General features: G+C 48.5%; 1 protein-coding gene across 6 annotated transcripts in view; it reads right to left on the bottom strand.

Moving 5' to 3' along the window:
* Positions 1 to 26,025, bottom strand: part of LOC110503647 (unconventional myosin-Ic) — a 59,081-nt gene that overhangs the window by 3,053 nt on the left and 30,003 nt on the right. For all 6 annotated transcript variants that reach the window (XM_036961249.1, XM_036961248.1, XM_036961253.1 and 3 more), the window contains exons 2-30: positions 19,985 to 20,140; positions 19,558 to 19,673; positions 18,440 to 18,638; positions 17,172 to 17,252; positions 16,726 to 16,905; positions 15,882 to 15,980; positions 15,201 to 15,314; positions 14,938 to 15,009; positions 14,314 to 14,433; positions 13,776 to 13,849; positions 13,535 to 13,640; positions 12,466 to 12,546; positions 11,980 to 12,071; positions 11,462 to 11,556; positions 11,241 to 11,287; positions 10,985 to 11,065; positions 8,599 to 8,704; positions 6,850 to 6,967; positions 6,430 to 6,543; positions 6,078 to 6,154; positions 5,761 to 5,829; positions 5,353 to 5,437; positions 4,915 to 5,074; positions 4,218 to 4,301; positions 3,951 to 4,044; positions 3,807 to 3,862; positions 970 to 1,105; positions 682 to 752; positions 332 to 429 (exon numbers count right to left, since the gene is read on the bottom strand). In XM_036961249.1, coding sequence (XP_036817144.1) covers positions 332 to 429; positions 682 to 752; positions 970 to 1,105; positions 3,807 to 3,862; positions 3,951 to 4,044; positions 4,218 to 4,301; positions 4,915 to 5,074; positions 5,353 to 5,437; positions 5,761 to 5,829; positions 6,078 to 6,154; positions 6,430 to 6,543; positions 6,850 to 6,967; positions 8,599 to 8,704; positions 10,985 to 11,065; positions 11,241 to 11,287; positions 11,462 to 11,556; positions 11,980 to 12,071; positions 12,466 to 12,546; positions 13,535 to 13,640; positions 13,776 to 13,849; positions 14,314 to 14,433; positions 14,938 to 15,009; positions 15,201 to 15,314; positions 15,882 to 15,980; positions 16,726 to 16,905; positions 17,172 to 17,252; positions 18,440 to 18,638; positions 19,558 to 19,673; positions 19,985 to 20,140 — 2,981 coding nt within the window. The remainder of the gene's footprint in view (positions 1 to 331; positions 430 to 681; positions 753 to 969; positions 1,106 to 3,806; positions 3,863 to 3,950; positions 4,045 to 4,217; positions 4,302 to 4,914; positions 5,075 to 5,352; positions 5,438 to 5,760; positions 5,830 to 6,077; positions 6,155 to 6,429; positions 6,544 to 6,849; positions 6,968 to 8,598; positions 8,705 to 10,984; positions 11,066 to 11,240; positions 11,288 to 11,461; positions 11,557 to 11,979; positions 12,072 to 12,465; positions 12,547 to 13,534; positions 13,641 to 13,775; positions 13,850 to 14,313; positions 14,434 to 14,937; positions 15,010 to 15,200; positions 15,315 to 15,881; positions 15,981 to 16,725; positions 16,906 to 17,171; positions 17,253 to 18,439; positions 18,639 to 19,557; positions 19,674 to 19,984; positions 20,141 to 26,025) is intronic.

Below are 26,025 nucleotides of genomic sequence, written 5' to 3'. Positions count from 1 at the left end.
AAAACATATTTTTCTAACAAATTAAACTAATCGGATTGCAGATGGTGATGGTGTCTATGAATTCAAGTCCTGTCAGCTGGTGGTAGAATTCCATGAAAGAAATTTAACCCCAGAATGTCAATTGTGCATAGTTTATATTAATATTAACAATGACCAGTTTTTCGATGAAAGCTGACATGCAGCTGAATAACACAGTACATGGCTTATCTAGTTCCGGGTCTCAGTATCTACAAATAGACTATCCAAATTAAGTGATACCTACACCACAAACAGAATGACACGCCATCAAATCCACCATCCGACCACGACCCGCTTCAGTGCAACAACTCACCTTCCCTGGTTGATGTTGATGCTGTTGACCTTGTCGGCACAAATGGCCACTTTGGTCAGGGTCTCGATGATGTGGTCACTCTGAAGCACCACATCTCCCTACAGACCAGAGGAGACCGGAGAGGAGTTACATCTTCACTACAAGCCCGTCCCAGATCTGTTTGCGTTTGGCGTGACAATGACATTAGGTGTTGGCAAGAGAGCACAAACTGACCTGGGATCATGCTACTTCACTGCTACACCTAACAGAGGCATCGGTTAAGTACGTAATAGCCGGTGTGTCATGGGGTTATGGCCATGGGGTTAGGACCATGTTATGACTGTGTAAGACAGCGCTGAGGTCAGCCTCACCTTCTGTTTTTTGTCTTCAGTGGGCACGTGCAGTACGAAGACACCATCACTGAGAGAGCTGACTGAGATACCTGAGGCCGGAACAGACAGACAGAGAGAAATGGTCATTGGGAGAACTATGAGCATCACTCAGACCAATTCAGTCTGTAAGGACCCCAGACAACAGTAACCCGGGGCTTGGGTCCATTCCGTTTCCATTCAATCAATTTAGGAAGTAAACAGAAATTTCAATTGAAACGGCATTTGACCACCAACCCATCCTCGACCCCGAACCATGTGACCGCTGACCTTTGAGGGCGGCGTAGTCGATGCGCTGCTTGAGCTTGGCCTCCTCCACGATGACGGCACAGTTGGAGGTGAGCAGCAGCTGCCTTGGTCGCGCCTTGTAACCCTTCCTGTCGTACTTGGTCACTGGGACTGCATACTGAGGAGAGGGAAGGGGACATTATTAGTCTTGTAACCCTTCCTGTCGTACTTGGTCACTGGGACTGCATACTGAGGAGAGGGAAGGGGACATTATTAGTCTTGTAACCCTTCCTGTCATACTTGGTCACTGGGACTGCATACTGAGGAGTGGGAAGGGGACATTATTAGCCTTGTAACCCTTCCTGTCGTACTTGGTCACTGGGACTGCATACTGAGGAGAGGGAAGGGGACATTATTAGCCTTGTAACCCTTCCTGTCGTACTTGGTCACTGGGACTGCATACTGAGGAGTGGGAAGGGGACATTATTAGTCTTGTAACCCTTCCTGTCGTACTTGGTCACTGGGACTGCATACTGAGGAGAGGGAAGGGGACATTATTAGTCTTGTAACCCTTCCTGTCGTACTTGGTCACTGGGACTGCATACTGAGGAGTGGGAAGGGGACATTATTAGTCTTGTAACCCTTCCTGTCGTACTTGGTCACTGGGACTGCATACTGAGGAGAGGGAAGGGGACATTATTAGCCTTGTAACCCTTCCTGTCGTACTTGGTCACTGGGACTGCATACTGAGGAGTGGGAAGGGGACATTATTAGTCTTGTAACCCTTCCTGTCGTACTTGGTCACTGGGACTGCATACTGAGGAGTGGGAGGGGGACATTATTAGTCTTGTAACCCTTCCTGTCGTACTTGGTCACTGGGACTGCATACTGAGGAGAGGGAAGGGGACATTATTAGTCTTGTAACCCTTCCTGTCGTACTTGGTCACTGGGACTGCATACTGAGGAGTGGGAAGGGGACATTATTAGTCTTGTAACCCTTCCTGTCGTACTTGGTCACTGGGACTGCATACTGAGGAGTGGGAAGGGGACATTATTAGTCTTGTAACCCTTCCTGTCGTACTTGGTCACTGGGACTGCATACTGAGGAGTGGGAAGGGGACATTATTAGTCTTGTAACCCTTCCTGTCGTACTTGGTCACTGGGACTGCATACTGAGGAGAGGGAAGGGGACATTATTAGTCTTGTAACCCTTCCTGTCGTACTTGGTCACTGGGACTGCATACTGAGGAGAGGGAAGGGGACATTATTAGTCTTGTAACCCTTCCTGTCGTACTTGGTCACTGGGACTGCATACTGAGGAGTGGGAAGGGGACATTATTAGTCTTGTAACCCTTCCTGTCGTACTTGGTCACTGGGACTGCATACTGAGGAGAGGGAAGGGGACATTATTAGCCTTGTAACCCTTCCTGTCGTACTTGGTCACTGGGACTGCATACTGAGGAGTGGGAAGGGGACATTATTAGTCTTGTAACCCTTCCTGTCGTACTTGGTCACTGGGACTGCATACTGAGGAGAGGGAAGGGGACATTATTAGTCTTGTAACCCTTCCTGTCGTACTTGGTCACTGGGACTGCATACTGAGGAGTGGGAAGGGGACATTATTAGTCTTGTAACCCTTCCTGTCGTACTTGGTCACTGGGACTGCATACTGAGGAGAGGGAAGGGGACATTATTAGCCTTGTAACCCTTCCTGTCGTACTTGGTCACTGGGACTGCATACTGAGGAGTGGGAAGGGGACATTATTAGTCTTGTAACCCTTCCTGTCGTACTTGGTCACTGGGACTGCATACTGAGGAGTGGGAGGGGGACATTATTAGTCTTGTAACCCTTCCTGTCGTACTTGGTCACTGGGACTGCATACTGAGGAGAAGGAAGGGGACATTATTAGTCTTGTAACCCTTCCTGTCGTACTTGGTCACTGGGACTGCATACTGAGGAGTGGGAAGGGGACATTATTAGTCTTGTAACCCTTCCTGTCGTACTTGGTCACTGGGACTGCATACTGAGGAGTGGGAAGGGGACATTATTAGTCTTGTAACCCTTCCTGTCGTACTTGGTCACTGGGACTGCATACTGAGGAGTGGGAAGGGGACATTATTAGTCTTGTAACCCTTCCTGTCGTACTTGGTCACTGGGACTGCATACTGAGGAGAGGGAAGGGGACATTATTAGTCTTGTAACCCTTCCTGTCGTACTTGGTCACTGGGACTGCATACTGAGGAGAGGGAAGGGGACATTATTAGTCTTGTAACCCTTCCTGTCGTACTTGGTCACTGGGACTGCATACTGAGGAGTGGGAAGGGGACATTATTAGTCTTGTAACCCTTCCTGTCGTACTTGGTCACTGGGACTGCATACTGAGGAGAGGGAAGGGGACATTATTAGTCTTGTAACCCTTCCTGTCGTACTTGGTCACTGGGACTGCATACTGAGGAGAGGGAAGGGGACATTATTAGTCTTGTAACCCTTCCTGTCGTACTTGGTCACTGGGACTGCATACTGAGGAGTGGGAGGGGGACATTATTAGTCTTGTAACCCTTCCTGTCGTACTTGGTCACTGGGACTGCATACTGAGGAGTGGGAAGGGGACATTATTAGTCTTGTAACCCTTCCTGTCGTACTTGGTCACTGGGACTGCATACTGAGGAGTGAGAGGGGGGGGGGGGGGGGGGGGGGTCGAGGAGCAGCATTAACCTCTAGGCTGGACCAGCCATGCCACAGACACGATCAGGGTTAAGAAGCAGTAACACATGAATATACTGTACTGAGTATATATTAAAAAGACAAGTATGCAACCCTACATAAATCCAAAGTAGAGAATCGAATGGGCATCTAAACACACTAGTACTGTACTGACCTTCATCTTCTCACTGCCAAGTGACTGCAACACCTTGGGGTTAATCTCCTCTCCATCTGAGGAGAGAGAGGCACAGGAAGAACGTTAGGTGTGTGTGTGTGTGTATATACACATGAACGCATGCGTGTTTATCAAGGCACTTACTGAGTCTTGTGCCCATAAAGAGCTTTGGGACACTTTGGGGGTAGTTGTCCTTCTTGTTCTTGAAGATCTCACTGGCCACCATTTTCTGCTCCAACTTCATTGACAGACAGAGAGCGAACGGACAAACAGTTTGGAGAGAAGTTATATTGGTGAAGTAGAAGGCCAACATCTGAAGTTCTGAACTCGTATTGGTGAAGAGCTATGAACACACACTCATTTGTAAGGACATACAAAATGTACCACTATAGTCAATAATACGCTATATACCTGGTGTTTCCACTCTGGGTTGATCCTCTTGCAGTAGCCCCACACCATGTTCTGCATGTACAGTTTACGGAGCTGCTCCGACGCCTATTGGATGGAGAAGGACTCGTCACGTGCCATTTTAACAACTCAAAACGTGTCATCAAGAAAAATGCCTCAATTCAGACAGACCTGTTTCACTGTCGCCTACATCAATGGTTGCAAAATGTTACTAAGTGATTCCATGTGTGTTATTTCATAGTTTTGATGTCTTCACTATTATTATACAATGTAGAAAATAGTAAAAAATAAAGAAAAACCCTGGAATGAGTACGTGAGTTCAAACCTTTGACTTGTACTGTGTACATATCCCATGAATACACATTAGACATGGCAAAACATATAGAATTGCAAGAAAATGTGCTTTAAAACTGCAACATGCTCTCTGCACCGCATGACAAAACGTGTAGAATTGAAGGAAATAAGCATTAAACCTGCAACAAGTTCTCTCTGCCAACAAGAGGGGTGTGAACAGTTTGTCACAAACCGTGCTTGTGCCCAGAGAAACAGACGTGGTGGGTGCTCAATGTTCCCCAATGTTGGACGGGGGGGGGGCTGAGTGGAAAAGGTCTGGGAACCACTGACCTACATCATAATACTGTTCAAATGTGATTGAGACGGTTTACTGACTAGTTCTGTGTCTCGTGTAATGTTGCGTTACCTCGATGAGGGCGGTCGGCGCCGTGGGCCAGCTCTTGTCCAGGACAGACTTGGGGAGGTTCCTGCGCAGCTTCATCAGGAAGGAGTAGCGCACATAATCCAGGAAGTACTCATTCTCAGGACAACGCTCATTGTGGCGGTAGATGAAGCCCTTGATGAACCTGAGAAGACACAGACAGAGAGCTTTGTAAACACTCCTTCAGCAACACATTGATAAAAAGAACTTCTACACATCAACGCAACACCGCAAACATCACAGTGGCCCCAAAAACGTGTGGATGTCGTCTGGGTAAATACATATTTCTCCATATGAGTAGAACTCGTAAAAGTAATCCAAGGGAGCCCATTGAGCCGAGAGCGGTGTCACAAGCTAATGAATATTCATGAACTTTCTTTCACCCTCCTAGTTAAGTTAAACTCGTGCCCAGTAGAGCCCCACCTGCGGATGGTGTTGGCGGCCTGCCTCTTGCGCTGTGCCCTCCTACAGGCCAGGATGCCCCTCCACCACGCCTGGACCACAACCGCTGGAGAGGGACACACAATTTACCAATTTACTTATTATTTCACCCGAGTTCATGGAGATCCAGCGGCGAGAGAATCAAGACCCGGGCCCGTCTGTATCAAGCGTCTCAGAGTAGCAGTGCTGATCTAGGATCAGGTCCCTCCTGTCCATGCAATCTTATTCATTGTGATAAAAACTGATCTGAAGCCTGCACTCCTACTCTGAGAGGCTTAGTGCAACATCCAACTGAACAAGACAAGAGTGATCGAATAGACATGCACAGTGACTACAGAAGAGCTAAATGCTTGCTGACACGGACGTAGAGGTTAAGGGTAGCCCTCCTACCTGATGATCTGAGTTTGCGGTATTTGGTCTTCTGGTTGTAGCCCTTCCAGGATGACTGCAGTTTGCTGGCTGAAGAGAGAAAGAAAGAGAGAAAGAGGGAGAGACAGAGAGACAAAGAGAGAAAGAAAGACACAGAGAGAAAGAAAGACACAGAGAGACACAGAGAGAGACAGAGAGAGACAGAGAGAGACAGAGAGAGACAGAGAGAGACAGAGAGAGAGAGAGAGAGAGATGTTCAGAGGGTTCGGATACTACAGTCCGGAGAGACAGCAGGTGACGGCCGTCAACTAAGACCATGTGATACGTGACTCTCTCACCGAGGCTGTGTTTCCTCGTTTCCAGCGCGTCCTCTGTGGCGAACAGGGTCTTTGGAAAACGGATGAAGATTTTGGATCTGTAAAAGCAAACGGAGTGCCACTAAGCTGGCAGTGTGCCTTTATACAACACACAGGGGAGGGATTTAGTTCAGCCCTGACGAGATAATGGACTTTAGACTTTCCCTGAGAGGAGGCAGAGTGCAGGATTAGATCAACACAAAGTGGACACTGAACTCCTTGGAGAGATGAGATGTAGATAAACTAATGGGAGATACATGCATGTCACTAAAATTAGCACGTGTGTGTGTGTGTGTGTAACGCCATGACTGTTTTCACTGGATAAGGGTCTCACCTGCCCAGTTTGTACTCCTCAGGTTTGTAACCCAGGTGTTTGACCAGTGTGGAGACACCGTCTGCCAGCTTGCCCTGCCAGCTAGGCCAGGTCTCCGGGCACAGGGACTTATACCTGCCAGGGACAGACAAAAACAACACACACTGGTATATTATATGCAAAATATTACATTTAGGTTATATCACTAACTTTGAATAGTTGTGGAGATTCGTCAATCCCTTGCAGGTGTATTAATTTGCTAACATAATTATTTCATCTGCCATTGAGTGAACCTATAATGCCAGTGAACTACATTCAAGCCTGATAGAGGCAGGACTAGCTCCGGGCCAGGCAGGACTAGCTCCGGGCCAGGCAGGACTAGCTCCGGGCCAGGCAGGACTAGCTCCGGGCCAGGCAGGACTAGCTCCGAGACATAGTCACCTCTGGAGGAAGGTTTCATAGTGGCGGCGGTAGGCGAAGCCAGCTCTCCTCACGCGGAGGTTCTCCATCAGACCCAGGTACTTCACCTGATGCCTGATGAGAACATCGTCGAACCGTCCTGAGAGAGAGAGGTGAGAGAGAGAGGTGAGAGAGAGAGGTGGAGAGATGAGAGAGAGGTGAGAGAGAGAGGTGGAGAGATGAGAGAGAGGTGAGAGAGGAGAGAGAGAGAGAGATGAGAGAGAGAGAGAGAGAGAGAGGAGAGAGATGAGAGAGAGGTGAGAGGTGAGAGATGAGAGAGAGGTGAGAGAGGAGAGAGAGGTGAGAGAGGAGAGAGAGGTGAGAGAGGAGAGGTGAGAGAGGAGAGAGGAGAGAGGTGAGAGAGGTGAGAGAGGAGAGATGAGAGAGATGAGAGAGAGGTGAGAGATGAGAGAGAGGTGAGAGATGAGAGAGAGGTGAGAGATGAGAGAGAGGTGAGAGATGAGAGAGAGGTGAGAGATGAGAGAGAGGTGAGAGATGAGAGAGAGGTGAGAGATGAGAGAGAGAGGAGAGAGAGGTGAGAGAGAGGAGAGAGAGGTGAGAGAGAGGAGAGAGAGGTGAGAGAGATGAGAGAGAGAGGTGAGAGATGAGAGAGAGAGAGAGATGAGAGAGAGAGAGATGAGAGAGAGAGAGATGTGAGAGATGAGAGAGGTGAGAGATGTGAGAGAGGTGAGAGATGTGAGGGACCACATTAGCCTAAGTTACAGTAGTACATAACTGGTGAGATTGCAATACATTGTCATTGACATTTTCCATTTTTGCTTCTGTTGAATGGTTTGTTGTTACAGTTGTTAGCAGTAACACGTTACGCTTATTCAAGCAAAACATAGAAAAACACAATCGATCCGACTTAGTCCCAGAAAAGCAGACAACGGACAATAAGGAGGGTAGGCGTGAGGAGAGAAAGAGCAACAGTAGGAAAGACACAGAAGGCCATCTATTGACAAAGGCCAGCTCGATATACTGAGCAACGCAGTGTGAAGCACAGTGGTGCCATTGATGTCACTGAACACAATCAAAACGCAAGGACAGATTTAAGAAACGTAGACACAAAAACAGACAAGATATTATTTTAAAGAGTTATATTGAGCTGGCACAGAAAACCTACGTGTGGTAGCAGATGGCATAGTTAACGGCTGAGAGACCATTTCACAGTTTTAAAGCTAGTTCCCGGCAATTTTACATATTTTGTCAAGGGGCTGAGAGAAAAACTGCAGTTTCAAAGCTCATTTCCACCAATGGCTTATGCCGGGTTCTTATGCGATCGGAATTACTTAAACATAACAAAATCAAAACGGGGGCCACGAGCTATTTTTAGAATTTTTGATTCGGTCTAGTTTTTATTTTGGTGACTGTTAGTTCTCAGAGATGATATTATTAAAAAAATATATTAAGACGTCGTCTACATATTTTATATCTGGTTTAAGTCGTTTAAGTTTACACTGAAAGAGTTTTTACCATCCCGAACAATAAATGAACATGTATACATGCAGCGGTGCGCCACTGCTAAATGCATATAGGTGAAACACTGTATTCATTAGGCACCAAACGGAAGCAAAATGTACTGGAACAAGGAGGGACTACCATGACCAAATCAGAAAAGCTCATTTTAGTTTTCCGCTGAACGTTTTGAAACATTTTGCTCCGGTGTGCCTGAATGAATACGACCCTGTTGACAGCACGGTGCGAGCAACGCATCGGTTTCCTTCCTACCTGCTTGCTTGGCATCGTTGGGCTTGATGCAGCGCACGTACGACGGCTCCTTGGACATCAGGATCTCCATTAACTTGGCCAGGCTGGTCTTGAACTGGGTCGCTGCCTGGAGGCAGAGACAGACACAAAGAAAGAGAGAGGAAGAGAGTGAGCACCGAGCGAGGGGTGTAGAGAGGAGAGGTGCAGGAAGAGGAGAGGAGCAAAAAGGACGGCTGCTGGCTGGACCGAGGCCGGGACTGGACAGAACACAGGTCCCAGTGTGAAGTGACAGGGTTGGGGGCAGTGACAGGGTTGGGGGTAGGGACGGAGAGCGAGAGCGAGAGAGAGGGCGTCTCGTCAACAATGAACACAATCAGTCAACGGACTCGACACCAGCGACCAATGGGCCTCCACTGTGTGTGTGTGTGTGGAGGGCAACCGAGTGTCAGGGCATTCCTCAGTGTGTGAGCGGGGAGCAGAGATTCCCCGGTCACTCACTCGACACTTCAGTGTGGAGGGAGAAAGATCCGCAGAGCATAAACAAGAGGCTGTTTGTAAGTGTGTATGAGACAGGACGTGTGTGTGTGTGTGTGTGTGTGTGTGTGTCTATATATATATATATATATATATACACACAGTGCCTTGCGAAAGTATTCGGCCCCCTTGAACTTTGCGACCTTTTGCCACATTTCAGGCTTCAAACATAAAGATATAAAACTGTATTTTTTTGTGAAGAATCAACAACAAGTGGGACACAATCATGAAGTGGAACGACATTTATTGGATATTTCAAACTTTTTTAACAAATCAAAAACTGAAAAATTGGGCGTGCAAAATTATTCAGCCCCCTTAAGTTAATACTTTGTAGCGCCACCTTTTGCTGCGATTACAGCTGTAAGTCGCTTGGGGTATGTCTCTATCAGTTTTGCACATCGAGAGACTGACATTTTTTCTCATTCCTCCTTGCAAAACAGCTCGAGCTCAGTGAGGTTGGATGGAGAGCATTTGTGAACAGCAGTTTTCAGTTTTTTCCACAGATTCTCGATTGGATTCAGGTCTGGACTTTGACTTGGCCATTCTAACACCTGGATATGTTTATTTTTGAACCATTCCATTGTAGATTTTGCTTTATGTTTTGGATCATTGTCTTGTTGGAAGACAAATCTCCGTCCCAGTCTCAGGTCTTTTGCAGACTCCATCAGGTTTTCTTCCAGAATGGTCCTGTATTTGGCTCCATCCATCTTCCCATCAATTTTAACCATCTTCCCTGTCCCTGCTGAAGAAAAGCAGGCCCAAACCATGATGCTGCCACCACCATGTTTGACAGTGGGGATGGTGTGTTCAGGGTGATGTGCTGTGTTGCTTTTACGCCAAACATAACGTTTTGCATTGTTGCCAAAAAGTTCAATTTTGGTTTCATCTGACCAGAGCACCTTCTTCCACATGTTTGGTGTGTCTCCCAGGTGGCTTGTGGCAAACTTTAAACAACACTTTTTATGGATATCTTTAAGAAATGGCTTTCTTCTTGCCACTCTTCCATAAAGGCCAGATTTGTGCAATATACGACTGATTGTTGTTCTATGGACAGAGTCTCCCACCTCAGCTGTAGATCTCTGCAGTTCATCCAGAGTGATCATGGGCCTCTTGGCTGCATCTCTGATCCGTCTTCTCCTTGTATGAGCTGAAAGTTTAGAGGGACGGCCAGGCCTTGGTAGATTTGCAGTGGTCTGATACTCCTTCCATTTCAATATTATCGCTTGCACAGTGCTCCTTGGGATGTTTAAAGCTTGGGAGATCTTTTTGTATCCAAATCCGGCTTTAAACTTCTTCACAACAGTATCTCGGACCTGCCTGGTGTGTTCCTTGTTCTTCATGATGCTCTCTGCGCTTTTGACGGACCTCTGAGACTATCACAGTGCAGGTGCATTTATACGGAGACTTGATTAGACACAGGTGGATTGTATTTATCATCATTAGTCATTTAGGTCAACATTGGATCATTCAGAGATCCTCACTGAACTTCTGGAGAGAGTTTGCTGCACTGAAAGTAAAGGGGCTGAATAATTTTGCACGCCCAATTTTTCAGTTTTTGATTTGTTAAAAAAGTTTGAAATATCCAATAAATGTCGTTCCACTTCATGATTGTGTCCCACTTGTTGTTGATTCTTCACAAAAAAATACAGTTTTATATCTTTATGTTTGAAGCCTGAAATGTGGCAAAAGGTCGCAAAGTTCAAGGGGGCCGAATACTTTTGCAAGGCACTGTATATATATATATGAGTCTGCGATTGTGCATCAGTGTATGCTTTGGGGTACATTGCAGACACGCATGTATTGGTGCGTGCCCATGGGCGTACCTATGACCTTTGCCCTCTGAGTGGTACTACAGGGTAATGGCTGTTCTCACCGTCTCAGGTCTCTTGCTGTCCTTCAGCTCCGCCCGGTCAAAGCACTGGGTCAGAATCTTATTATCAGACATACACATGACCTGTGGATGGACAACGCACAGAGAATGAGTACAGCTCACTACGACCTGAACTATCACACTGTTCCACACACACACGAGGAAAGAACACAATCTCAGAGTCTGGTCTATTCTCCAATCATATCATCCATCTACTATCTTAATCCTTTCCCCTTTTGGCCTGAATTCTCCCTCTCACCTCTTTCAAGTTCCTGAAGAGGAGGTCATTGTTCTTGTCCAGGAAGCCTAGAGGGGGAAGAGAGAGCGGAAGAGCACATGCACTCCGAGTAAGGTTGGGGGAAAGAATGATTACACACACAGTGACAGACCACTACAGAACATCCTTCCTTTCCCTCTGGTCTTCTCCCTCTTGCTTCCCCCTAACAATTGACGCTGCGCCACACACACACACACACACACCGTTGACGTTGTAGTTGACCTCTCCAGCATAGTGCAGCAGTCTGAACTCCTCTCGGCCCATCACCTTCCGGGTCTTTCCATCGGCCAGCTTGTGACTACGAGGAACAAACCAACAACAAGTGACCATTTGTCAGGGCACACCATAGACACCGTAGCAAAACATTTTGCAACGGAAAAAGAAAACAAGCTTTTCTTATTAAAAACACTTTCAGGTAATCCCTCCCGGTTTCAACCTGTTTTCTTCCATTTGGTACCTAATGAACACGACTTATGTTTACAACGGACTAATGGGAGGAGTTCTCCTTTAACTCGTGTGCATTTTGTTCCCAACAGATATTTAATTTTTAATAGTTATGCACTACTGCAGACCAAGCATTACAACTTTGTTGATTCACGTAGTGTCTACGGGCTTCTGTGTCCTGACAAAGTCAACTGACCGCCAGCTCTCACCACGTCTCCTGTTGCTCTGTTAGCAGCGGGAGGTTTGGACGCGTGCACTCGTGTGGGCGTAGACTCACGTTGTCAAGTGGGCGTGGCCTCCCACAGTATTCTCCAACTTCTCCAGGAAGGTGATGTCACTGGCGTCCCCTGGCCTCAGGCACTCCTCGTCCTGAGAGAGAGAAAGAGAATGAAAGAGAGAGAGAGAGAATGAGAGTGAGAATGAAAGAGAGAGAGAGAATGAAAGAGAGAATGAAAGAGAATGAAAATGAAAGAGGGAGGGAGAATGAAAATGTAAGAGAGAGAGAGAGAATGAAAGAGAGAGAAAGAGAGAATGAGAGCGAGAATGAAAGAGAGAGAGAGAATGAAAGAGAATGAAAATGAAAGAGAGAGGGAGAATGAAAATGTAAGAGAGAGAGAGAGAGAGAAAGAATGAAAGAGAAATACATTAGATGGACAGTTGACTGTGACAGCAGGACATACCAGACGCAGAGGGCCAAGAGGCGAGAGAAAGGTGAAAGGTCAACTTGAAAAGGGTTACGTTATAGCTTGAAACGGATTCTCACCAGAATGGAGATGATGCCTTTGAACTTCTCCTCCACCAGATCACAGATGATCTTGTTGTTGAAGTACTGCACGGGCTCCCACTGTGAGACAGCGAGGAAAACAACGGCATCTAAAAATGGCTTGTTTAGGAGACGGAACTGTCCTACAATGTTAACGGTTGGGAAACAAAACATTTACAGAATGCTGAGAATCCGGGACAAGGAGGACAATCTGAACCCACATGCTATGCATACGGTCAAACAAACCTTCATGGCTGTTTGCTGCCGCGCACACACACACACACACACACACACACACTTTATTAACAGGTTTACCACCACATCATCATCATCAAACACAGCCCACATTACACGTTGTACAATAACGTCCCCTTTGACGAATGACTGACTGGGCATGAATCGCTCGGCCCTCTGCACTCAGCTCCCTCATGGGCCCGTATTCACAAAGCGTCTCAGGAAGAGTGCTGGTCTATGATCAGCCCCCCCCTTTTCATATAATCTCAGTCATTATGATCTAAAAGCCTAAACTGATCCTAGATCAGCAGCACTCCTGTTCTGAGACGTGGAGCGGGCAACCAATCCCCGTGTAGACAGTCATACAGAGCTGACAGGGAGAAGGTGGAAGGAGAGGGACGAGACAGAAGAGAGGGAGAGGGGGAGTGGTAAAGGGAGAAGGTGGAAGGAGAGGGACGAGACAGAAGAGAGGGGGAGTGGTAAAGGGAGAAGGTGGAAGGAGAGGGACGAGACAGAAGAGAGGGAGAGGGGGAGTGGTAAAGGGAGAAGGTGGAAGGAGAGGGACGAGACAGAAGAGAGGGGGAGGGGGAGTGGTAAAGGGAGAAGGTGGAAGGAGAGGGACGAGGCAGAAGAGAGGGAGAGGGGGAGTGGTAAAGGGAGAAGGTGGAAGGAGAGGGACGAGACAGAAGAGAGGGAGAGGGGGAGTGGTAAAGGGAGAATGAAAAGATGGAGGAGTGCAGCAGAGGGAAGGGAAGGTCCCTCCGAGACATAGGGTTGAGAGGGGAGGGGATGGAGATCGAGACGGCCTGGTAGGAGAAAGAGAGAGCAGTCTCACCGTGATTCCCTCCGCTTCGTACTCATCTTGCTCGGACTTGAGGGTGAGCTCGATGAAGAGCTGCTGCAGCTTCTCGTTGCAGTAGTTAATGCAGAACTGCTCAAAACTGCGACACACACACACACACACACACACACACACACACACGATTACAGGTGAACCGTTAGACGACGGTAAATGGTAAAACGCTGTGGAAAATACAACGGATGATGGGAAAATGAGTTCTATATTCCTCTGGTACCTGTTGTGCTGGAAGACTTCAAAACCATAGATATCCAGCAGGCCAATGACTGAAGCGTTCTTATAGGTCTCATCCTAGAAGAAGAAATGACAGCTTTCATGAAGGAGCAATTCGTAAACGTCTCAGCGACAAAGTAAGCCAACAGACTCAGAATAAAACGAGTAGCTCGTCATTGGTTAACGTGCATACTTAAACACAGCCGAAATGACAAACTCACAGCAGACATGGACTAGACGCATTACGGTTAGAGAGTACCTCACAGCTCAAATATGCACTGACCTAATCCCCATCAGACAACAGCCTGTACAGAAACGCAGTGCCGTTGAATGAGCGTTACTGCTCTGACACGTAGTACTACAACACATCCACAAGGGGGAGCCCTACCGCCACGGTCTATGAAATGGCCAGCTAATAGGTCAAAAGTGCAGGCTGACAGGAGGGTGAGAAGACTAGGGTAGATTTAGGGATATCAGGCCAACAGGGGGGGGTCAGCGGTGAATGGGGCGTTAGTTTGTGTGTGTGTGTGTGTGTGTGTTACCTTGTAAGCCAGGGAGACGTTGATCTTGTTGACAAGCCAGGTGAAGGTGCGGCCGTACACGGCTTTAGACAGGGCGTCCCGGGCCGACGACGCCTGCTCCAGGTTCAGAGGGCTCTTTAGCTGGAGGACACACACACACACACACAGATCAGACATGGAGACACACACACACACACAGATCAGACATGGACACACACACACAGATCAGACATGGAAACACACACACACACACAGATCAGACATGGAGACACACACACACACAGATCAGACATGGAGACACACACACACACAGATCAGACATGGAGACACACACACACAGATCAGACATGGAGACACACACACACACACAGATCAGACATGGAGACACACACACACAGATCAGACATGGAGACACACACACACACACAGATCAGACATGGAGACACACACACACACAGATCAGACATGGAGACACACACACAGATCAGACATGGACACACACACACACACAGATCAGACATGGACACACACACACAGAGGACAATGGAAACAGTCCTTTGTATGCCGTTATATATGTTGACTATAGAACGTCTCTCACCGGGCGTCCTATAATAGAACACTGGCGTAGAGAAGGTTCCAGCCTACCTCTTCCCCTTTGGCGATGATCGTTTTGTGTGTGAGCGCTTCTTTCAGGACCAAGCCATCCACACCGAGTAACTGCAAAACGTCAACAGCAAAAATATCAACACAACACCAGCGTCAATGTTATCCATCCTACCGAGACAATGGGCAGTGGAAGTACGGAGCTAGGGGAAGAGCGTAACGACACGGTACATGATTGACTGAGTGTAGTAGGAGTAGTGTTTCCATGGGTACACTGTAGTAAGTGGGGGCGGGGGGGGTCATACCCTCGCCAGGTATTTGATCTGTGTGTCTGTAGTGATGTAGGCATTGCCGCTGTCTTCTCCTCCATACTGAATGTTGCCCAAGTGAAGAACGCTGGCAATAATGTTTAACAGCTCCTAGGGGTGGGGGGGAGAGAGAGAGAGAGAAGCCACGTGAAGATTAGGCATGATAAGATAACACATTTTATTGCGATGCGCTAAAAGACAACGCTATCTTGATGGCTGAACATATTCAACTATATTTGATAAAGCCTAATCCAACTAAAAGGGGGCCAACCATCCTCCCCCCACATGCAAGCATATAGTGAAGTTGGCCTCGTGTGTGTGTGTGTGTCAGTACTGTACAGTGCTCTCCCCCCCTTTCTGAACTGATACACACTGAGCTCTGGCCACAAGCCCAGACTACAGTCATGAAAGTGCAAGAGACACTCGCACAAATCAGCTCTTTCACCACGACCACGCCCTCTCTTCACCCCCTGTAAGATAAGATCCCTTCATTGGTCAATGCAGACAGTCACACAACCGCAGCACAAAAGGTGCAGAAACAAAACAGAGGGCGGAACCCAAAGCACAGACGTGATTGGTCAGACAGGCAAAGGGAACCCGTACTCAGTAGTAGTATTCGAGGTGGCACACCTCAGTGGCTGACGTCACGTCTGAGTGTGGCAACAAACAGGTTCTTACCTCCACCTCGTCCTCGCTGAAGCCGATGACAGACAGGGCCTTCCTCACCACCTTCCAGTCGCTGCGGTCGTTGATGGAGCTCACCTTGGGACAGTTCCCCTGAGAGACCCAAAAACACCACATGGCTACATCAAAACCTCCCTCGACCAAAGCAGCCGACCGCTGAAATCGGTGTCGGTAAACAGGAGACAGGCGCTCGTGTTCGTCAGGCGAGTGCAAAAGAAAGTTCAATCAGAAACATCCACCAAGGTGAAGAGATTTACACATGTTTTTTTGAGAGACGGGCAGTTTGATGTTTTGCATGGTTTCTCTTCACAGGCTGTACATGTATGCGTACTAAATTGTAGATTCAGCACACACACACACACACACACACACACACACACACACACACACACACACATACGTTCATTGGCTGACTAAATCAGTGCGGACGCGCGTGTGTGTGTGTGTCTGTCTGTGTGTGTTTTTGCAGAAGTCTTGTAGGTCTCAGTGGGGGAGGGATAGACAACTGCTTCACCTGAGAGCGTCTCTATAGCAGCACTAACAACACACTGGGTGCATTAAACAGGCTCCCACTGGGCTAGAGACAGCGCACGGTAGAGAGAACGTCAGTGAGAGAGATGGATGGACGAGAGAGAGAGAGAGAGAGAAGGCAGGGATAACTGCAGCTACAGACACACCTCTTCCTGCCCTAAAAGAGAGACTCGGGGATAAATCTCAAATCACACACGATTGCATGACTTTTGACCTGAGCCCCAAACAGCTAGACAGACTCTGGTCCAAAAGTGAACCGTGTCCCATTCCAGACCCAACCATAAAGCGAAGCTCTGGTATCCCCCACCTTGACGAGGTACTGGTACTGCTGGGGGTTCCTCTCCAGGCCCAGGCGCCGCAGCAGGTCCTCCTCACCCCCCTCAATCAGCTGGTAGAAGATGTGGAAGTTCCTCTCGCCGTGGTTCTGGTGCACCACCCGTGACTTCTCCAGCAGGTAGTTGAGGATGTGTCCCCCCACCGGTGCACCCTGCCGCCGGGAGAGAGGGAACCGGAGAACGGGGGAGGAGGAGAGGTGAGGCAGGGATACTGAGACAGACACAGAGCCACATGCAGGTGTACACGCCCCCAGGAAACGAACGAGCCCCATGGACAGTACAGTAACGTAGGAGTGGAAAAATAAAGCATATTGTACAAGTTAATATGGAAGGACTGGCAGTGGATATGTACTGGTTTCCCCCTTACCGGAACATACTCGGTCATTGTGCGCGCGCGTCTGTGTTTGTGACCACTCACCTTGAAGTCAAACTGGATGTCCATGTATTTACCGAAGCGGCTGGAGTTGTCGTTGCGCAACGTTTTGGCGTTTCCAAAAGCCTGGGATCACACACATAGGGAGGAAGAGAGGGAGGAAGAAAGGCAGAGAGGAGGGAGACAGAGGAGGAGGGAGACAGAGGAGGAGGGAGGGAGAGAGGCAGACAGAGGAGGAGGGAGACAGAGAGAGGGACAGAGGAGGAGAGAGGGACAGAGGAGGAGAGAGGGACAGAGGAGGAGAGAGACAGGGGAGGAGGGAGACAGGGGAGGAGGGAGGGAGACAGGGGAGGAGGGAGGGAGACAGGGGAGGAGGGAGGGAGAGAGGCAGACAGAGGAGGAGGGAGACAGAGAGAGGGACAGAGGAGGAGAGAGGGACAGAGGAGGAGAGAGGGACAGGGGAGGAGGGAGACAGGGGAGGAGGGAGACAGGGGAGGAGGGAGACAGGGGAGGAGGGAGGGAGAGAGGCAGGGAGAGAGGAAGAGAGAGAGGAAGACAGAGGAGGAGGGAGACAGAGGAGGAGGGAGACAGAGGAGGAGGGAGACAGAGGGAGAGAGGCAGAGAGAGAGGCAGAGAGAGAGGCAGAGAGGCAGAGAGGAGGGAGACAGAGAGGAAGAGAGGCAGAGAGGAGGGAGACAGAGGAGGAGGGAGACAGAGGAGGAGGGAGGGAGAGAGGCAGAGGGAGGGAGTGAGAGAGGCAGAGAGGAGGGAGGAAGGGAGGCAGAGAGGAGGGAGGCAGAGAGGAGGGAGGCAGAGGAGGAGGGAGGCAGAGGAGGAGGGAGGCAGAGGAGGAGGGAGGCAGAGGAGGAGGGAGACAGAGGATAAAAGAGGGGAGGTCCACAAAGAACGAAGAGAGAAAAGAGTGGGAGACAGGAGAGAGGACGAAGAGGGGGAGATGGAAGAGGGGAGGAGGTAGACCGATGTGTTAAAGTGGGGTCAGACGGTCAGGTGTGTCTGAGACACTATGGCTGAGACACGGGGCTAGATTACAGGGCAGGCAGTCAGTTAGTCTGTCTGTCTGTACTGCTCTGTTGTGATCCTCACACATCTTCTCCCCATCTGAACCCCACTATCCCAGCCAACACACCTCAACACAGTACACTACATGAGTAGAGACCCCCGCTCACACTCCAGGAGAGGCCGCATATACACACACACACACAGAAATATAACGTCTTGTTTTACACTGGACCAAGCCAGGCACATGCAGCGGATGACGTGGAACCCCCCCCCCCCCCCCCCCCGGCGGTCACCTCTAGGACAGGGTTGGACTGCAGCAGGCGGTCCTTGACCGTCTCCACCTGGTCGCTGGCGGGACAGGTCACGGCGTAGTACTGCAGGATCTTCTTTGAGGCCTCCGTCTTGCCGGCACCGCTCTCCCCCGAGATGAGGATGCACTGGTCCCTACGCTCCGTCCGCATGGACCGGTACGAGTTGTCAGACACCGCGTAGCTGGAAGGAAGGAAGGAAGGAAGGAAGGAAGGAAGGAAGGAAGGAAGGAAGGAAGGAAGGAAGGAAGGAAGGAAGGAAGGAAGGAAGGAAGGAAGGAAGGAAGGAAGGAAGGAAGGAAGGAAGGAAGGAAAATAGAAAGAGAGAAAGCATGAGTCAGTCAAGTCCTGTGGAGGAGGAAGAATTTGTTTGAAATTATTTTGCCTATATATTTTTTTGATTGTCCTCGCCATTTCACCGGGTCAAATTCCTGGTCCATACAAATGTACTTGGTGAATAAAGATGATTCTACCCTTTTAAATAAGATCCCATTTGGTAGGTGTGGTGGTCACACAGTGAAGTGAGCTACGAAAGGTCCTGTTACAACAGGCTCCATGTAATATCAGAGGGGCGCCATGTTTATTCAGCCCGTTTTGCCCACACGACAGGGGTGTGGGATTCAGAGGGGTGGGGTTAAACGTGGAAGACACATTTCGGCTGAGTGCATTCAGTTGTGCAACTGACTAGGTATCCCCCCTTTCCCCTTCCCTTGAAACATAGAAATCTCCTCCTAGGAGGAACACCCCTCTGGTACCACCTTGCACCATCAACCCAGCCTTCCTCCTTTCAACCCGTCGCCAATTTATCTCTGTCCCTCCCGAGGAGCAGCGAAGCCGGGAACATTGAGCACATGGAGGACTCTCCAATAATACAGTCCATTGTTCGTCCGTGGTCAGAGAGTCAGAGGAACCGGCCAGGAATTAACCTCTTCGCCTAGCAACTCAAAACAAAACAGGCTCAACGTAACGTATGTCGAGCAGACACTCTGGAAACCTCTCCGTTACATAACTGTTAGTCCACGACTGAGTCAACTGGGATGGGAGGAGGTGGAGGAGAAGGGGGAGAGGTGGTGGGTTGGGGTACCCGGGTTCAGGTTACTCACACGTGGGGAGAGACCTCGTAGAAGTTAACGCCTCGGTAGCGCTCCATGTGGTTCTTGGTGTAGATCTCCAGATCCTTGTAAGGGTTCACCGACACCAGGACTGAGCCGATGTATGTCTGAGAGACAGAGACAGACAGACAGAGAGACAGAGACAGAGAGAGAGAGACAAAGAGAGAGAGACAAAGAGAGAGAGACAAAGAGAGAGACAAAGAGAGAGAGACAAAGAGAGAGAGACAGAGAGAGAGAGAGACTTCAGGGTGTCTGAGGTGACAACACAGTGGGGGAAACGCTGGGATGCATCTACACAATTTAGATGTGATTTTCCAGCAGGCACAAATTCATTAGGTCAGCAACACGTTATGCAACAGAACACAAAAGAAACAAGTGTTGACCCAGAAGGTGAGAGTAATTGGGGTAGGCGTCTTACATAGATGAGGTTCTCCTTGAAGCGCTTGCGCAGGTTCTCGATGAAGGCCGCCTCGCTGGTGTGGTTCTCCAGCAGGACAAAGTCCTGGACACCCACCCGGTCCCTGGCCGTCAGGGCACTCTCCATGCTGATCCGCACCCCGTCACTCCCCACAGCCTGGAGGGAGGGGAGAGGGAGGAGGTGGTTGGCAAAAGGAAGCAATTCTATAAATTGGTGAGGCAAAGAGACATTCTAAGCAGACCCTGGTTAAGTTGAAATCAACGTTACGCGCCAGCATCTCCCAGTGCGTTCATTTATTCCTGCAAGTAAGCGCTCAGAACAGCCCCGGGAATCTAGCTACGTACCTCAAGACACACACTATGACAATTTACGCTTCACAAAAAAAGGTACCCATTTCCACACACACTCAATAACATACACAGACAGAAAGTGATTGTAGAAACTGGAGTTCTGCAGCGTTCCACACCAAAGAGCTCTCCTCAGAAAGCAACTCATTTTGTAAGCCTATGAACGCTACAACTAGAAGCGGAGGAAAACCCAAACCTGAAAGAAAAAAGTTAACGCTTCGACCAAAGTCTTAAAAAGGCCCCACCCAATCTAAAATCCCCAGTCTAAAAATAACACTTAACTTACATCCTTCAGCTTGTCAATGCGTTCGCCCAGAAACCTGTTTTCTACGATGGAGACTTGAGTTTTACGCACCAGATCGCGGATGTTACCTAGATCCATGGCTCACTATCACTACACAGTACCACACAGATCTGTCACCACGCTCTGGACGCATCAACGAGGCAGGGAACGCACCGATGATTATCACACACGGGTCCACACGCAAATGTTTATTGTTCATTGTCCATGTTCATTACAACACACACACACCACACACACACACACACACACACACACACACACACACACACAACAGAGCAGCTGCATGTGTTGTTGTTGCGTTATTGACACAGTAGGGCCTCGGCTCAGGGGATGGAGAGGGGTGCTCCTCCTCCTAATTAAGGGCTAGGTGAGGCAGCTGTGGACAAGACGGCCTGTAGCACAGAGGAGAAAAACAGAGAGAGAGAGGAGAGATGAAACGGACAGAACAAGTGTAGCGGAGGAGGGGAGGAGACTGGAGTGTGGTGCCAGGAAACGATTCCATTCCTTATCCATCGCCATCACCAATGTTCAAAAAACAACTCCCTGCTTCACACGGTACCCTACCCTGCTCCCCCTTCCCCCTCATTCTTCTCCCTCATCCCTCCTTCCATCCTCCCTCTCCCTCCTTTTTGCAACAGGGAGCTATAACGAGAGATGGTGAAGTGAAGTAGTCCCAATAGTTGTCCCAAATGGCACCCTGCTCCCTATATACTGCACTACTTTTAACTAGATCCCATAGGGCTCTGGTTAAAAGTAGTGCACTATGCAGGGAATACGGTGCCAATTGTGACGCAAACCCTGGTCGCGAAGGGCTCTACACAGTCTATGCAAAACGGAGCAGACGGAGGTCCGTTTGTCTTCCATGAATGCAGCCGCACAAATACACGTAGAACTTCATAAGGAGCGAGGCAAACGGACCTCTGTCGACTCCATTTGCATAGACTGCGTAGAGCCCGTCAGACTGAAATCCTAAGGAATTGCCTGGGCTTGAGGAGACTCCGCACACCAACACTTAATTACAACATCTCATGTCGTTTTGCTTTATGACTTAATGGCGGGCGAGTTGTTCCAGCTACAATCACTAATGTGATCATCCTGTTGCAGGAGAACTTTCCTGCACTGCAGTACATTTGAAGATTAAAAAGACTTCTGAAGTTCGGAATTTCCACTTTGAAATTTCAGACTTGATTTTCCTCGTACGAAAGATGCATCAGCCCTTGCAAAAATGTCCATTAATTATAATCCACATTTCCTGTTGCTGCAGGTTTATTTTCCTACCGTAGCTAACTGGCTCAAATTAAGATGCAACACCTGTAATCTTTACAGGGTGATGACTCAAGCTTTCACACCAGCCTCTAACTCTCACTTCATTCACACTGTATCCCTCCGAGGGTCTTCAGGTAGTTTGTGGTCCCCACCACCCCTCCATCTCCTTTCTCTCCTTCACCGTCCCCCCTCCCCCCTTCAAGTCGTAGGCCCGTATTCACAGCCCCAGAGTAGGCGGAATGATCTGGAATACTTTCTGCCTTTTCAGATCATAACGAATGGTATGGAGAGGGGTGACCCGGTTCCAGATCAGCACTTCTGACTCAAAGGCTTTTGGAATACGGGCCCCGAGTCTTGGTGGGCTGTCGTTTCACACAGCCGGAGGAACAAAGAACCTGCAGTTCCTGAGGGAAAAAGTGGTCCGTCTCAGGGCGGTGCTGCGCTGAGAGAAGTCTCTCTCCCAGGGTTCGTTGGGCTCGTTAGCAAGAAGCCTGTTATCTGGACATCTAAATCGCTCCAACAGCCAGGGGAAAGCCATAGCAATATAATTATGGGTTAGCAGGTAGCCTAGTGGTTAGAGCCTTGGGCCAGTAACCGAAAGGTTGCTGGATTGAATCCCCGAGCTGACAAGGTCGTTCTGACCCTGAGCAAGGAAGTTAACCCACTGTTCCCCGGGCGCCGAAGATGTGGATGTTGATTAAGGCAGCCCCCCGCACCTCTCGGATTCAGAGGGGTTGAGTTATACGCAGAAGACAGCAAGGGGAAAGCCATAGAAATGGAATTACTAGAATGGACTTCGCCATCTAAGTGAATGATGACATGATGGGTGGGTGGGTGGACCGTACTATTAATTCCATTTCTATGGGGAAAGCATTTCAAGAAACGATGGCACAGTGCCAACGTTCTTCTTAACACAGGGAGGGAGTTCTCTCTGACAGGGAGAGGAACCCCTTTTCTCCCGCTTTTGGTTTCCCATTCTCGCAGACTTCTCCCAACACCACCTCTCTCTCCATTATTTCATTGTTCCTCAAAATGGGGCTTTTTGCAGTTGTGTTTTCCTGCCTCCCCACCCTCTGCCCCTTCCCACCACACGTCTTTGTTGAACACACCAACACCCCTGCGCTCGTTACAGTACTTGCCGCTAAACAGCATGCGGTCACCTTTTCCAAATCCTGTGAGGAAAACAAAGGAGCCGGGAGCCCGACTAGGCCCACTGCTGTGTTCCCTCTCCCTTACACACTCACTCACTCATCTGCACAGAGCAGTGAACGACCGGGTGCGGCTCAGGGGAATTAATGAGTCTGCTGCATAACCATAAAACAATGCTTTGCCCTTTGCCTGACCTTTGCAGTGTCCTTTGGTTGCTTAAAAAAGGTCGAAATTGTGATATAAACTCAGCAAAAAAAGAAAATGTCCTCTCACTGTCTACTGCGTTCATTTTCGGCAAACTTAACGTGTGTAAATATTTGTATGAACGTAATTTTCAACAACTGAGACATAAACTGAACAAGTTCCACAGACATGGGACGAACAGAAGTGATATGTGTCCCTGAACAAAAGGGGGGGGTGGGGGGGGGGTCAAAAGTAACAGTCAGTATCTGGTGTGGCCACCAGCTGCATTAAGTACTGCAGTGCATCTCCTCCTCATGGACTGCACCAGACGTGCCAGTTCTTGCTGTGAGATGTTATCTCGCTCTTCCACCAAGGCACCTGCAAGTTCCTGGACATTTCTGGGGGGGAATGGCTCTAGCCCTCACCCTCCAATCCAACAGGTCCCAGACGTGGTCAATGGGATTGAGATCCGAGCTCTTTGCTGGCCATGGCAGAACACTGACATTCCTGTCTTGCAGGAAATCACGCACAGAACGAGCAGTATGGCTGGTGGCATTGTCATGCTGGAGGGTCATGTCAGGATGAGCCTGCAGGAAGGGTACCACATGAGAGAGGAGGATGTCTTCCCTGTAAAACCCAGCGTTGAGATTGCATGCAAAGACAAGCTCAGTCCGATGATGCTGTGACACACCACCCCAGACCTCGACGGACCCTCCACCTCCAAATCGATCCTGCTCCAGAGTACAGGCCTCGGTGTAACGCTCATTCCTTCGACGATAAACGCAAATCCGACCATCACCCCTGCTGAGACAAAGCCAGGGGCGGCAGGGTAGCCTAGTGGTTAGAGCGTTGGACTAGTAACCGGAAGGTTGAAAGTTCAAATGTCCGAGCTGACATGGTACAAATCTGTCGTTCTGCCCCTGAACAGGCAGTTAACCCACTGTTCCTAGGCCATCATTGAAAATAAGAATTTGTTCTTAACTGACTTGCCTAGTTAAATAAAGGAATAAATAAATAAAACGCGACTTGTCAGTGAAGAGCACTTTTTGCCAGATCTGTCTGGCTGTTAGTGTCTTAACGACCGTTCCACAGGTGCATGTTCATTAATTGTTTATGGTTCATTGAACAAGCATGAAAAACAGTGAAGTTACCTGGATTTTAATGAATTATCTTTGGAAGACAGGGTCCTGAAAAAGGGACGTTTCTTTTTTTGCTGAGTTTATATAAGTAAGGCATATGGACCAAGCAGCGAAATGGGTTAATTTGCATTTTCAGCATCTTTAAAGTCTGAGGCATAACAGCTATGACAAATGAACATACCATCCATTACAGTTACAGTGAGTGACTTGGAAGTGGTTATGTTTCTATTTTGAATCAACTGTAAGTGGTCCTTAGCCATGGTATCCTGTTATATTATCACATAATAGAGTTTCATGTTATAAACCTTTTCAGATTGTAGTGGGGGGGTTGAAGAGTTAAACCATGAATAAAGGCTTCTTTATAGAAAAGGTCACTTCTTGATCATATTTCCTCGGGTAAATGAGCTCAGTGGAAGAGTAAGACTAATGCTGCGTTTATTTTAGACGAAGGAAGCAAAAACATCATACCAGTCGGCATAGCAGCACAAGAAAGCCGGTGATGGCAATAGCAAGCCAGCACGACTGTATCCGTTGCTATGGTGATTTCAGGCAACACTGCGAATCAACATCCGGGAGAAAACAACTACGGAAGACCACAAAAGTTGAAATCTTTTTGGACGGCATTCACCGCCAGCCTCAACGATATTCACCGTCGGTCTCTCATTGAAAACAATTACATCCGGTTTGCAGTCTACCTCGTGCCACCTAACCGCAGCGTTAGAGTAAGAACAGGGAGGGATTTATGTCTGTTGGAAAGTGGAGAATATTTCCCCCCCTGTTCCGATTCAGCCAGCGTAACAAATAACACATATGCGTGTAATCTGATCCTACGGAGAGCATGGTTAGCCACTCAGAGTTTTACCCCTTTGAACACAGCCACTATGAATCAGTTGTCTGACCCTCCTCCGCTCTTTCGTCTTATCAAAAATGGAGGAATGCCGAGAGGGAAAGAGAGCGAGCACAGATGGATACTTTAGTTGTTTTCACAGACATGGGATCACACACCCGACTACATGTTGTGACTCACTACAGAACTGACAGGGGACAGCAGTCATGGTCTTCCTCAAGGTTGTCGGCTGACTGAAGCTTCTGGGTTTTCCATGACAGCATGTGAGGTCAAAAGTGGCCATTTAGCAAGTTAGCATGGAAGCTAAATGTTTTTGTTTTTTTAAACAGTCAAGATATGTATCAAACCACAACACGGTATCCTGCGCACTTTCACTTTTAAAGCATCACTTTCGGGTGTATTGTATATTTGAACTGCTATTAGTGCATATATCGTGTGTTCTAATGCATGGCTTGTTATAAACGCTTAGAATGCATTACAAAGCGGGTATTCATAGGAAGTGTTACTGTAGAAATCTTTCACACGGAAACACACAGACTGAGAACCTACTGAAGTGAAATCAATAAGGGTTTATGATGACAGACTTGGGAAGAGCTGTTTTAAAGAGGTCTAAGGAGACCAGTATTTGCTATGACAAATCCCCCCCATTAAGGCTTGGAAAAGATGGGCATGTGTGAAGGTGTGCACATGCACGTGTGTGTATAGGGGGAAAGGACAGGTGTGACAATAGCTTGAAGTTGGCAGGTGACAACATTCTCCATCTCCCACTCAAAAAATAATAATAATTTTCCCCTTCAAAAAAAATT

The sequence above is a fragment of the Oncorhynchus mykiss genome, chromosome 24 (assembly GCF_013265735.2).
Source record: "Oncorhynchus mykiss isolate Arlee chromosome 24, USDA_OmykA_1.1, whole genome shotgun sequence".
In the NCBI taxonomy this organism is placed as follows: domain Eukaryota; kingdom Metazoa; phylum Chordata; class Actinopteri; order Salmoniformes; family Salmonidae; genus Oncorhynchus; species Oncorhynchus mykiss.
This window is presented reverse-complemented; position numbering and strand designations above follow the sequence as displayed.